Source organism: Perca fluviatilis, chromosome 15 (assembly GCF_010015445.1).
Source record: "Perca fluviatilis chromosome 15, GENO_Pfluv_1.0, whole genome shotgun sequence".
Lineage (NCBI taxonomy): Eukaryota > Metazoa > Chordata > Actinopteri > Perciformes > Percidae > Perca > Perca fluviatilis.
Window position 1 is genome coordinate 10,119,956 of NC_053126.1, and position 15,074 is coordinate 10,135,029.

Consider the following 15,074-nt stretch of genomic DNA (forward strand, 5'->3'; position numbering starts at 1 on the left):
TGAGAGAGAGAGAGAGAGAGAGAGAGAAAGAGAGAGAGAGCACTGGCAGATGGTGAAAATCAGAGATGCTGACTTGCTTATTTCTACTTATTTTTATTCTTGGTACGTATGAAATGTTTCTCTTCGAGCCATTGCCAGACCGCAAGAGTAAACGTGTCATGGCGTGTGTTACAGCACCTGTATCACCGCTCGTCTGAATAAGGACTTGTAAGCAGCATATGTGTGTACTTCAGATTGTTAAGATGTTCCCTTGTGCTGCCAGACTTCCAGTCAGTTCCCTCGTCTGACGCACACTGTGAATCATCCTCCTTCCCACTTCTCTCTCTCTCTTCTCTCTCTCTTTCCATCTCTCTGACACATTTCCACTTCCCTCTGTTCCACTAAGAGGCCCAGTGACACAGCAGAGCTTTAATCACAGGTTTGAAAGTCAGCCTGCATTGCTTGGAAACCTATGAAATTGGCAAGGAAAAAGTAACACCGACCCAGGATCTATGGGTGAATGCTGTATTGAATTACCAGGAACCCCCAGTGGTATGTGCTCCATCACTAGTCTAGAGTCCTTGCAATGGCATTGTGTGATATCAAATGCCTCATCACAGGCTCCTGGTTTGGTCACAAGGCAACACTGTACTTCAGCTGTGTGTGTGTGGCTAAAAGCAGATGTGCCGTTTGTCAACTCACTAAACCCTATATTCTCCAAAGAAATAATAAAAACATTCAGATGTAATTACTGGAAGTGAGATTCAAATTATAGCTAAACTACTGTGCTTATTAGTGATAGCTAATTACTGTATCGGTATCATCGTATATAGCAACCAATAATTAACTACTACTTAACTTCATTTTTAGGTTTCATATTTTAGGTTTCTCCTAGAACATGTTTACATGCTTTAATGTCCAAAAAAACTCATTATTTTTTTTCTCACACTGTCTGTCTGACTATTAACTGTATTGACCCTCTGTCTGAAACGCTCTGTTTTAGCGCTTGTCTCTTTGAGCCCCTCTCTCGAAAAAAGCCCAGTCTGCTCTAATTTGTCAGCGTTTCTGGGTCTTCCGCATATGCGCCCTCGGTGCCTGTCATTGCAGCCTGAAAATGACTGCAATGGCACCGTAGCGGCAATTTCTACCTATATATAGTATAGTGGTGACATCATGACCGTACGAAAGTCCCGACGGCTCGTTGAAAAGCACAGTTTCTGAGGGCTGTGTGCATTTCCCTGTGGATTGAGGGTTTTGACATTTCACAGTATGTTTACCTTTAACAACCTTTAACAAACGGTTTTATAACAATACACTTAAAAACATTACACATGTAAATTGTACTGTAGCCAATGCAATATCAATATATTCAGCCAAGTAGGTTGATGTAGGGATGTTGGGAAATAATTATATATATATACAGTACAGGCCAAAAGTTTGGAACACCTTCTCATTCAATGAGTTTCCTTTATTTTCATGACTATTTACATTGTAGATTCTCACTGAAGGCATCAAAACTATGAATGAACACATATGGAATTATGTACTTAACAAAAAGAATAATACAATGTCTTTATATTTTAGATTCTTCAAAGTAGCCACCCTTTTGCTTTTTTATTAATAAGGGAAAAAATTCGACTAATGAACCCTGACAAAGCACACCTGTGAAGTGAAAACCATTTCAGGTGACTACCTCATGAAGCTCATTGAGAGAACACCAAGGGTTTGCAGAGTTATCAAAAAAAGCAAAGGGTGGCTACTTTGAAGAATCTAAAATATAAGACATGTTTTCAGTTATTTCTTCTTTTTTGTTAAGTACATAATTCCATATGTGTTCATTCATAGTTTTGATGCCTTCAGTGAGAATCTACAATGTAAATAGTCATAAAAATAAAAAGGGAAACGCATTGAATGAGAAGGTGTGTCCAAACTTTTGGCCTGTACTGTATATATATATATATAATGTTGAGGTTTTTTTAGGGTTAGTGGGTTGTTTTATTACTTTGACACATTGTTGTATTTTTAACTAATGTATAGTGCTAGTAGTCTTAATATAATATTGTGGAGAACTCCGCTTCAAAGGGAGGTGAGAGAGACAGGCTTAGCTACACAACGTCACCCACAAAGCAGGTAAACATTTAGTGCTTTGGCCTAGAAGATACTAGGCAATACAGAACACTGCATAGATGCAATAGAGGACGGCACTAAAGGGAGAGGGGCAGGAGATGTAGGAAGGGAAGGTGAAATACACAACGTCTTGCACAAGGGAAAAGAAACACAATGAATAGAAAGGAATAGTCTAAATAAAAGATAATGATAAAACATGTAACAAAATTCAGACGGATTTAGACTCCACAAATCAGTGGAGAGTTAACAGTGATATGATAGGATAGTCAGCCTTGGGGACATACAGTTTTAAGCTTAAAGCATAATATTTACAATATAAATGGAGCTGTATGGGTGTGAATGCATGTGTGCAGAAATAAACCAATGCACACACACACACACACACACACACACACACACACACACACACACACACACACACACACACACACACACACACACACACACACACACACACACACACACACACTTGCATATACACTTGTGTATTACATATTAGTATGTCTGTTTTGTATCTCTGAATACTTTCTTTGCAATACACATTATATTATGTAATTTGTTTCTGTGACATGACTGATTATAGTCAAATAGTAAAAACACTGAAGATGATGACTACGATGATGATGACTACGATGATGATGATGATGATGATGATGATGATGTTGACAATGATGATGGTAATAATGAAGAATTTAGTTTCTAAAACAGCATCTGGCGTCACAAACTATGTCAAGCCGATGAGGCAGTCCTCATTCACACCATCTCCACGGTTACTGGGCCCTTTCTCATTCATAAGAGTTTCCATGGCAACAGGGACCTTGGCTCATTGATAGAATCTCTGTATCACCTTGGTAACAGGGCCAAAGGAGGAGCATGATTGATTGTTTTTTTTTTTTTTTCTCATCTCTTCTCTCTATAATGTAAATGCATCACAACTCACACATGTGCACACACAAACAGAAATGGGCACAACGATAGCACAAAAGCACACACAAACACACACACATCTACAGAGGCGCTGGTTGGAGATCAAACGTATTGAGTGAGAATAATTTTATTCACATATGCACACTAGAAAGTAGGTCATTTGGAATAACCAGTGGACAACAATTTCTTCCTTGCCAGGGACAGAGATGCTGCCTACAGCACACCTTATAGTACACTTGAACTAAATACACACAGACGTAAACACACCTGCACTGTATGCAGAGGAACGCAGAGAGAATCATATTAAGCAATATTGCTATTACACAATCTCCCCACCGACCCGCTCTCATGGGACACCAACACATTATACAAACACAATCTTTTTTGCCCGCTCTCTCCGGCTGCTTTCCGGCTGACTTCAGCTAAATGTGGCTAATTATTTCTGTCCACATCACTGACCAAATCCCTTCATCTCTTCTCCAAACTCTCCACTTTCCTTGTCTCCTTGCTTGCCTATATTACCATGATTCAACTAGTTCACACTTAATGTATCTCAATAATTATAAATGCTCTCTCATATCAATATTATACCCTACCTTTGCAAGCAAGGGTGTTCCTAAGATCATCAATATATATACACAGTATATCTCAATATAATAATATAAAATAAATATATATCATATTATTCCTTCTAGAAGAAAATGTCCCACGCATAGCTTCATTTCAGAAGTCCATACAGAAACAAACAACTGTAGCAACTCAAGAATGATAGAACTGAAGGCAGTGCCTCTAGATTCCGGTCGTATTTAATCAAAAGAACCTGAACAAGGGTACAAGAAGGAGGAACGGAGAGGAGGATGCAAGGCAAGACTGGCTGTAAACTAAGGGTAATTGGACTAATAATCAATAGTGGGCATTAAAAAAAACAACTAGCTTATTCCCAGAGCCAAATCACTCAGGCAATTTACAACAAGAGATAGGTCAACACAAACACACACACACACACACACACACACACACACACACACACACACACACACTTGGGCACAGAAACAAGGGTGCACACAAATCCGCTGACATCCAAAAAGGTTTTGCAGTGAATAGCTAATCTATTCAGACATGTTAAGTGCCATATGTTTGTTTGTCTTCATATGTGTCACCCAAGGAAGTGCACTAGGATTCAGTAGGAAATGGAAAGGAATGTTTGAAGTGGAAATGTGTGTGTGTGTGTGTGTGTGTGTGTGTGTGTGTGTGTGTGTGTGTGTGTGTGTGTGTGTGTGTGTGTGTGTGTGTGATGCATTGGTCAGTGTGTTATCAAAGGTTTTGTCCAGGGGTAGGTAGAAAGGCCAAGTAGCCTTTCATCTTCAAAGAGCTGCACTGCTAAAAACACAACCCCCATTCATAGAGAGCACACAACAAAGAATGCGTGTGCGTGTGTGCGTGTGCGTGTGCGCGTGCGTGCGTGCGTGCGCGCGTGTAAAATATATTGACTTCAGTCAGTGTACATAATGTATCATGGGAATGTACAGTTGTGCTGTAAGTGCTGCAGCATATTCTCTGTCTGTACATCTTGCTGCAGCTTCCTGCTTTACTGCAAAATTGTAACAACACAGCTGGTTGACACAGACCACTGGGTGTGTTGTATGGCTGTTTACATTGCAAAATACATATATTGTTTACTTTTTCTTTATTTTGACTCATTTTTTACATCTCCCTTTGCTTTCCTTTCTCTAAATCTGAGCTTGCAAAATAGTGAATCACCAATTCAGACTTTCAGTCTTTTTCACTGACTAATCATAGGTGCCCAGAGTGATTTGTTACTTACTCGGACTGTCCATCCACAATTGATCAAGTTTTAGCCATATTTCTTGCCTCAGACATTCTGACTAACCATTTTTGGTTCACTTGTCAATCATCTATTGATAACGGTATGCATTTTATTTTGGTTGCATACCAGGGTGACAAAGTTGTGAAATACCAAACTCCTTCCTACACAAAACGCTTTGTTTGCATCACGTAAAACTGCAGTAATCCAGGGGTATTTCCCTACCCAGTCCTCCCGGTACCGGCAGAGACGTTTTTTTTGCTTTTTAGCTACGTGTTCATCGTGTCCCGGGACGCAATGAGCAGCCGACGGGAGCTGGCTGCAGGACGACTCATTCACCATGAACAGTTTTTAATGTTCTATCAGGCTATAACTATTCGAGAGTCTGCTCTTGAGACTTTGCTCTAATTTCCAGGACAATTAGGGTAGGATTCGGGATTCGGGACAACTGCTTGGATTTCGGGACCGTCCCGAATTTTTCGGGATGTCTGGTCACCCTGTTGCATACCTATTAGCAATCAGTACAGGTGGAGCAGTGATCACCCTGAGGCCAGCAGACACATCACATCTGAAGAGTCTACCAACAGACCTATTGATGCTGAGAGGGAGGACCCAGAATGAAGCTATTTTCCGGAGGAATGGTAGTTTGCTAACAAACATGATGGATGATCTCCATGTCCTAGCCAGGCCACTTTAACAAATATTGGGAATGCAGCCGAAAGGGAGTGTTAAGAGTCTCAACGTATACAGCAATGCCCATGTTTGTTGGTTTCAACAACTAAGTCAGGAAGTACTTTGCAGTTACAATTTTGTAAGAGATGGGCTGTCATTACAGACATAGGCTTTACTCTCATCTGGAAGAAAAAAAAAATGCGCTGCTTGCACGTTGGATCAACATCTCCCATACAACATCGGCAATTCCTGTGCTTATTTGAGACACTGCTGTGTCATGCTTGCTCAGAGGGTTTCACTGTCAAAACATAAGATTTCCTATTATGAAACAAAGAGGGGAGGCGGGGTGGGGTGGGGGGGGGGTGGCGGGTTATGTGAGGCATATACCGGGCATTTACTGGAAGTGTTAAGGACTGCATTGCTTCCTTCTGCTCTACCTCTCTTTCGTCTCCTTCCTCCTCTCTGCATCTCGCTACTTCCTGCTGTCTCGCTGACACTCGTCTTCTCACTCGTCTTCTCTATTACAGTCACACTGTTGTGCCACGCTGAGATGAGCTTGGCTTCATGATTGCTCTTATTAAAGCATGGGGACGTACTGCCAGGATTTATGCTTTTGCGGGGGCTCCACACAGAGCTTATGCCGTAGCCTACGTAAGTGGCCTGAGGCTTATACGTGTGCGCTGGTGTATGCGTCGCCCTAGCGTACCTCTTTAAGAAAATAGCAGAGCATGTGTGTATGCTTGGGAGTGTGTGGTAGGGCGAGTGAGAGAGTGACGGGGATTAACTTCGAAGCGAGTACCGACTCTGGAGGCGTAGAGGGAGAAACAAAGTGTCGCCCCCGTGCTTTCTGACCACGGAGGGAAAGCTCTAGCAGGAAACGTTAACCCTCTCCCTGATTTCATGTTGTTCACGGAGAAGGAGAACCCGGAAATGAGTGCGAGGAAATGCAACACTACCAAGCCACGGCCAAGCGGAACCAATCGCAGTTGTTGTGGTCTGCGTCGCCGCGATGTGTAGTTACATATTCAGAGAGGTCACACAGGTCAGGCTACGGCGTAGGGTTCGTATCTACACGTACCTACATACGTACCTACGGCGTGGTTTTAACGCAGACGCATAAAACCCCTTGAGTGCTGACTCACTCAGAGTGTGTGTGTGTGTGTGTGTGTGTGTGTGTGTGTGTGTGTGTGTGTGTGTGTGTGTGTGTGAGAGAGAGAGAGATGGTGGATAGAGAGGGGGGCAATCACCAGTTTCCCTTTGTCAGCAAAGATACCCAAGGTTTATGTAACCCATAAAGCTCTCCAAATCACCACATGCACGCACACTAACATGCAATGACCTCAACATATTAATCTGTGGCCAGCACTTCCAAACAATCATTTCATTGGATACAGTAGCCTATAGTAACACAGTTTAACTACGTGACTTATTCAAAGAATGAATTACACAGGAAAACAGTATTACTGCTGTCAAAATGCAGTGATTTACTCAATGCCAAGTTATTTAAATAGACAGAATCAGTGAAGTTTTGTGGTTCAGTTAACTGAGAGTATTATTACATCAACAATAACATATACTTTTGAAGATTTTCATCTTTTCACTAACTGATCACGTATGCAATCACAGTCATGTATATTGAACATTTAACAAAAACTGCACCTATACAGCAGCATGTGGCAGTTGTAAGGATACCATCACACAGCCTGCGATACTTGCATGAGATAAAAAGGTGCCTTCAATGAAGGAATGTCATTTGACAGTGGTTGGACAGATCAACAGATAGACACGTGTTGGGAAAACAGAACTATCTAGCACAGACAAATCAGTGCCCCTCTTCTACATCGCTGAAATATAAATCAGTTTGCATCTAAAGCCAACCACATTTTCATTGTTGGTCTTCATTCATGTTTCTCCCATCTCTATTTAGCTACCAACACCTGTGAATGTTTGTAAATCCTCACTTCATACCTTCTATCCAATGTGTCTTCCCCTCTGTGCCCCCCCCCCCCCTGTCTGTGTATACTGTGGTGACATTTGTCCACTACCCAGGCTGCTGGCTGCCTGCAGTTCTGCTCTGTGATCTGACTGCTGCCTTGCCCAGAATGGGGCCATTCATTAGAGCAAAGGAGCAGGGATAGGACACTCACTCACACACACACACACACACACACACACACACACACACACACACACACACACACACACACACACACACACACACACACACACACACACACACACACACACACACACACATATATAAACACACTAAAAGACATGACAAACAACTTAATTTTCTGCAGTTTTAGTTGATTAAGAAAAGTGAAAACCACATCTTAATTTGACCTTTGTGTGTGCATTTTTGAGTGTTCATGCAGGGAGGCTACATACTGTGCATGTACTGTATGTGTGTGTTTGTAATAGGTGTCTGCTCGGTTAGTATCTATTTGCTTGCCACTCACCCTGTGAGGACCACCACAAAGTCCATGACGTTCCATCCATTCCTCAGGTAGGAGTTTTTGTGGAAGGCGAACCCAAGTGCCAGGATCTTTATTCCAGACTCAAAACAGAAGATCCCTATGAAGTACGGCTCTGTATCATCCTGAGGAGGGAGGGGGGGGGAGAGAGAGAGAGAGAGAGAGAGAGAGAGAGTAAGTAAAGGAAGCATGGAGAAGGGAGAAAGAAGGGTAAAGAAGGGAAAAAGGAAGGTGAAGAGGGATGGACAAAGAGAGCGACAAATTGAGACACCTATCAGTAGCTATATAAGTTTGTGTTCAGAAGAAGCATTTTCATAAATATGTGTCAACTTCAGTGTGGCCATGTAGAGAAGGTAGAGAATCTGAGTGCATCTACTTTGTCTTTTATAACTTCATAACTGCATACTCAGGTTCTCATTTGAATATAACATTAGCATATTTCCCTTTGAATTTGTCTCTTCATCAATATTGTGTGTACGGTGTATACTGTATATTCCTTTGGTATCTGTGAGAATGTGTATTTTTTCTTTTGTATGTTGTAGTGCATAGAACATCGGTATCATTACAATATTTTCAAGGTAAAAAGAATCCTTGTTTGACTGCTTCTTTCATTAGAGTAGCTGCATGCATCTTCACTGAAGTAAAATCAATAAGGAGTCACAACTGTCACCTGGACTTAATCATGTTTACATTTGGCTCACATACCGTATCATGCCTGTTCAACTTACCAGGCGCTCAGAGAGTGGCGTCTTGTCCCCATCAGGCAAATGTTGTTCCAGAGCCAAGACGATGCAGTTGGCAATGATGGTGGCTAGAATCATCCACTCAAATGGAGTAAGGAAGGTCAGTCAAGGAACAAACACTTTTCCAGATATAAATCTAAACAGTTTCTAGCCCAATAAATACACACCATTTAAAAAGTACAGCTTGACAATTGATGGAATGGGCTTCCTAACAATTTAAAGAATATCTCAAATTTTAAAAGCTTCTCGCGGGCAGTTAAATACTTCCTTTTAGAACATCAGACCTGCTCTCACTAACGCTTTTTATGTCATTGTTGTGTATATTTGTGTATTGCACCTTCGGTGTAAATAGTCTATTTATATTATCTTAACTGTCTTGTTGTATAAACATGTTATGTTTATTGTTTTTGTCATGAACTCAACTCTGTTATGTCATTATAATTGTGGAGGACTACAGATGGAAAGTAGCATAATGCTAAATCTGGTGCAGCCATCTTTTTAATGTAACTGCACATTGTCCTGCTAAATAAACTAAACTAAAAAAAAAAACTAAAAAAAAAACTAAAACATGATAAGTGTTTTTTTTGTTGGTACATAGTCATGGCATAATGTGCCTCACATTGACATTATTTGTTTTATTTTAGCATGCACATGAGTCATTATTGTCAACAATCGCACATAGTAAATTTCAATAGGCATCTATCTGTGCTTAGGAAAAGATGACACAGATCTGCAATATTGATTCATTACTACTATGTACAATTTATATATGGATTAGGATTTTCTGAGAGATAAGTGATTGTTAATTGATATTTCTTAAATAAGTAGGTCAGTACGTTTTTGAGGGTGCAAATGAGACAGGACTATGATTGATGAGATGGGCCAAACTTAAAGTTACATGCACAGCCAATTATTAAGTCTTACATAGTAAAACATAAAAAGACTTGTCAACCATACAAGGACTTCCATTAGTTAAAAAAAATAAGACTAACTAATTGATATGCAAATGTGTGCAGCCAAAGTACCACAAAAATCTAATCAGAATATTTACTCCTTGGGGAGTTTCTATCATCTATTCCTTTATTACTGCATTTAAAAGAATGTGTCCATTAAAACCAAAAGGTATAAAGGTAGAAATCCTGCATAACATGTGCCATGGCAGAAAATTGTTGAAAATGTTCGCACATTAATATCAAATAAAAACAACCTCCACACTGAGGATTGTTATGGAGTGTTATTTCCTTATACATTAGAGGATGGATACCCGACCCGAGCCCGATGGAACCTGACGGGACCCGACAGGCCGGGCCGGGTTCGGACAGATATTTAGAAATGATGTTCGGGTTCGGGTCGGGCTCGGTCACATCAGCGCGATAAGGCATTGAACATTTTAAATTTAAAACAAATCATTTTGTAGGTAGCCAATGGGCCGGTTTCACTTGATGCAAAGGTTCGTTTTTGTGATTAAAATACATTTAAAATATTAGCCTAACATCCGTCTTCCTGTGTGCGGAAATTTGTTTATGTAGCTGTGACAACCGTTGATGCGTTCATCTGTTGACATTTCCGAATGCCTTCCTACAGTTGCTTAATAAAATCGGGCTTTCCACACAAACAAACGTACATGTGTCATTAGTATGAGAAAAAAAATTGATTTTAACTGTGTCGGGCTCGGGTCGGGCTCGGATATAAATTTCTTAATGCCTGTCGGGCTCGGGTCGGGTTTGGTTACTGCTCTGTCGGACGCGGGCCGGGCTTGGACAGAAAAATGCGGCCTGATGCGTACTCTAATACACATGGCTCTAAAATTCTAAATGAAATGACCTCAATTCTCGAACAATGAACATAATATGACCACTCTCATGTAAAAGGTCAGATTTAAGGTCAAACGTATGCAACTTGAATACAATGAGTGTAAGCAAGTCAGACAGCAGACAGCAGGCCAATAGCTCAAATGAAACGATATCTGGCGTCTCACTGCTTTTTCCGTCTGTTTACACACACAGACCCATAAGCCATCATTATGAGTCAGTTAAATATGCTAAGTGTATGTTCTGGTAACACACCACCCACAAACAAACAAACACACACACACATAAACAGACAGAGGCTTTATTAAAGTGAACGTGTGTAATAGCATGCCTAGGCACTGAGTGAGATTTATTGTGACATCACCGTTTGGCTCTATGTACATCTACGCTAGTTCAGAGAGGGAGAGAGAGATAAAGAGAGAGAGAAAGAGAAATAAATAAAAAGGTGTGTCGTTCTCTCTCTCTCTCTCTCTCTCAAACACACACACACACACACACACACACACACACACTGGTTGTGTCTACTTAAATCAATCCTCCTGTCTCGTTAAGGTCACAAGATAAATAGTTACATTTAAAAGAGAAGAGAGAGCGAGTGGATAGAGAGTGACTGAGAGAAAAAATGCGAGAGAAAACGTGTGAAGGAGATGAATGAGTGAGCAAGAGAAAGGGAGAGGGAGGAGTGGATAGAGGAAGGAAAAAAGGCAAGGAGATAAACATGAGAATATGGGGGAAAAAAAGAGGAGTTTGACTTTCATAATTAATATTATGATTACGTGTACATATCATGGATATCTACATCATATAAAAGTAGGTATATACATTTTGACTGGACTTTGTTTTTTTTGTAATTTGTATTTCCCAGCCACTCAAACAAGTCCACTCTTTCCCTATTCTATTCTTCTATACTCAACTCTATTATAGTCTTTCTCCTCTTCTTCACCTTTTCCCTACTTGCTTGGAGCAGTCATTCCCATGGTAGTTGGAGGAGGGGGACAATTGAACAGCGAAGATCCAGAAAGGAGGAAGAGGCTATTTATGGACATACATTATATGTGTGCATGTGTGAAACATGTCTGTTACATGCCTGTGTGTGTGTGTGTGTGTGTGTGTGTGTGTGTGTGTGTGTGTGTGTGTGTGTGTGTGTGTGTGTGTGTGTGTGTGTGTGCATGCGTACGTGCGCGTGTATAAACCTTAGTGTGCATGTGTATGTTTGTTTTCTCCAGTCATGATCAACGGGAACTGAAAAACAGCTCTAAACTGGTCCAAACCCACAATGTGTGCGCATGTGTTTGTGATCATCTGTTTGAGCGCGCTTTTCTCACACGCACACATTACTAGAACACCCAGGGCACTACTCAATTAGCCTTCCTGCCCCCCAGCAATGTGTGTATACTGTGACAGTGTGTACATGTATATATGTATATGCATGTGTGTATGTGCTAGGCTCTGAGTAGGGAAGGGTGTAGTTGACTGAAAAAGGGAAAGAGAGATGGAGAGAAAATATAGAGAGGAGCAAGGAGACAGGGAGTGAGAAGGAGAGAGACTGATATAGAAACACAGGGACGAAGGGACAAATGTGTGTGCATATTGTGTATTAGAAATGCTCCTCATGACGGATGACTGTTCAATGTGTGTGTGTGTGTGTGTGTGTGTGTGTATGATGACCATTAGGCACATTTTGTCCCAGCATTACCTTTCAAGGTCCCACGTGATTTGCTCCCTCTTTACACTGGCAGCGTGTGTGTGTCTTTATGGGTGTGTGAAATATTCACAGAGGCACAAATATTTTTAAAGATGCCCCCTGCGCGCGCGCACACACACACACACACACACACACACACACACACTTTCAGAATATGAATTAATGACTCACACTCAGCCATAAACCGTTCAATAATGAATCTCCTCTTCCTCCTTCCTCAATGGCTATATATTGTTAAAAGCAAGGGAAGAATTGGGGGTGAGGGAAAAAGAGGAAGAGAGAGATGAGAATACATTGCTCTCTCACCATTCTCCCACCCTTTATCTTTGTAATATTTCTTTGTCCTTAGTTTCTCCCTCTCTTTTGCCTCACTCTCGCTCTACCCGTGGTTCTGCATATGCTTGGTTTTTATTATCTGTCTAGATAAGATGTCTCGCCAAGAAAAGGGAAGTGAGGCCCTCAAAGTACACCACTGGAGCCAAATGACGCATGCACACATACGCACACATCTACTGGCCTTTTCTTCACCTTGTCCATCACCGCTCCATACAGTCTCCATGTTCACTCTCTCTCCTACCTTCTCTCCTCCTGAGTAAAGCACCTGCCTGTTTCTCACTGATATATTTCTCTCTCTACCTGCCCTGTTAAGCCTCCTTTCTCTTTCTCCCATACAGTACCTCTCTGCTTTTATATCCCCATATCCTCTTCTCATTTTCCTTCCTCTCTGCTCTTTTCACACTCGTTTCTCTGTCTCCCCCACTTTCTTGCCTCTCTCCTTCCCATCTCTCCTCAGTCCACCTTTCTCTCCCTTAGTCCACCCATCAATCATCCCTATCTCTATCACGCCATCCCTGTTCAATATCGAATGAGATGCAGCGTCAGCAAACGCGCGAGGACGCTGACAGCAAGACAGTTGGACACAGTCCAGGTTGGAAATATACGGAGGGCTAAATGAAAGAGAGAGGAGAGTAGGAAAGAGAAACAGAGATAGAAAGAAAGAAACTGTCCTGTGGGCACAGACATGATTGAAAAGAGTGAGTGGTGAGGAATAAAAGCGAGAGAAGGGGGGGAGGATGTAGAAGAGGGAGGAAAACAACAGCGCGGAAGAGAGAAGGGCAGAGAAGAAGAGCATAGGAGTGCTGAATGAGGGATAAAGCGAGAGAATGACAGAGGGGTGTGAGAGTATTGCGGTATTTTCTCCTTCTGAGCGGTGTGCTCTGTCGAAAGTAGGTTAGTGGCAGAAAACACACACATATAATGGGAGGGGGAATAAAAGGAAGATAGTGGGTGGGAGATTATACATCTTTACAGTAACATATAGTATGTATGTATGTACGTATGTATGTGTGACAGTGACAAATGGCGGCATTGTATGAAATCATTGGCGCCCTCACATGCTTCCATATACTGAAACTTCACACATTTCCACACCACCATATGAGCATACGTGCAGAACACTCTCGCCTCTCTAGACTCTCTCCATCCATGCACGTGCCATATTGCCATTCAAGGACACATATTCATACATGTACTGTACACACACAGAACAACACTAGACTTCAATTCCTTACACTTCACTTGTCTGCCAATAGAGTCCAGACCAGCTGCTACCCTTTGGGAAGGTGCCAGCCTCCCTATTAATATAACCAAGCATGCTAGTATTGGACTTTCTCACTCTGACACTCACTATCTACTCAGTTTATTTCTGATAAACCACGTCATTATTTGTTTGCTGTGATACATTCACTTGAAATGTTTGTCAAGAAAAAAATAAGAGCCTCAGTAATAGTGCAAATGTCATTATCATAATCCATATTTGATCAAGTTTAACTTCAGAGTGACACGATTCTGGTTATGCAAATATGAAAAATAATGGAACCCCGAGGACGAAATAATCACCTTGCCTACTAGCATTTTCTCTCTATTCTCTATTTGTGTGTGTTTGTGTGTGATACGAAGGAGGTACTTTAGGTGTTTTAGGTATACCACATTACAAATCTTGTCAACAAACATCCAATATAATTTACAAATCTACTTTGCTTGTCCTTTTTACGGATGAGGATTAGGGCCACTGGCCCTAATCCTAATTTAAAGTCAGAATTCTGACTTTAAACTCAGAATTCTGAGAATTAAGTCAGAACTCAAATACATTTTTCAACAGTGGCCCTAATCCTCTTCCGTACCTTTTGCTACATGTGAATGTTTTGTGTTGTTTTTAAGAAGAGGACAAAAAGAGGAAAAAATAAACTCATAACTTAGCAGCATCTGCTTTTCTCTGTCTTTTTTCTGTTTCTTTATATCTCTCACTCCATTTCTTTCCCATCCTCTCTCTCTCTCTCTCTCGTTACATTATGCAGCAGAGCACTGGCAGAACAGCTCTAATGATTACTTAATTTTCTTGTCACTTTTCTCTCAGAAGCACTGATATGATAAAAATGAATGGTACAAAGCACTGTGGTTGAGACCTATCTAATTATTTTTAATAATCAGCAGCCATAAAAGATAAGAGACATGGTTGAAGCGCCTCATTTTATCCCTGCATCATACATTTTAAATAGAGTCGTATGGATCACATTTAAAGGTTTCCCTTCAAATATTGCCTTGCATTTTCACATATAAATCAATATGAATGAATATACTGTAAGTTGTTTTAGATTTTAAGATTCCTGGCTAAAGATTCAGTCTTTAAATTACAAAGTGATTCCATTGCTATGCCTAAGCCAAGAGAAAAAAACATCCACAATACTCAATATGGAGTCTGCATGCGAAGCAGCAATTATATAGCTATACTTCATAGTTTCACATACG

General features: G+C 41.0%; 1 protein-coding gene across 17 annotated transcripts in view; it reads right to left on the reverse strand.

The window, feature by feature from the left end:
- cacna1aa (calcium channel, voltage-dependent, P/Q type, alpha 1A subunit, a) overlaps nucleotides 1-15,074 on the reverse strand; it is an 88,197-nt gene that overhangs the window by 58,670 nt on the left and 14,453 nt on the right. For all 17 annotated transcript variants that reach the window (XM_039824129.1, XM_039824126.1, XM_039824122.1 and 14 more), the window contains exons 2-3: nucleotides 8,736-8,841; nucleotides 7,993-8,132 (exon numbers count right to left, since the gene is read on the reverse strand). In XM_039824129.1, the coding sequence (XP_039680063.1) occupies nucleotides 7,993-8,132; nucleotides 8,736-8,841 (246 nt within the window). The remainder of the gene's footprint in view (nucleotides 1-7,992; nucleotides 8,133-8,735; nucleotides 8,842-15,074) is intronic.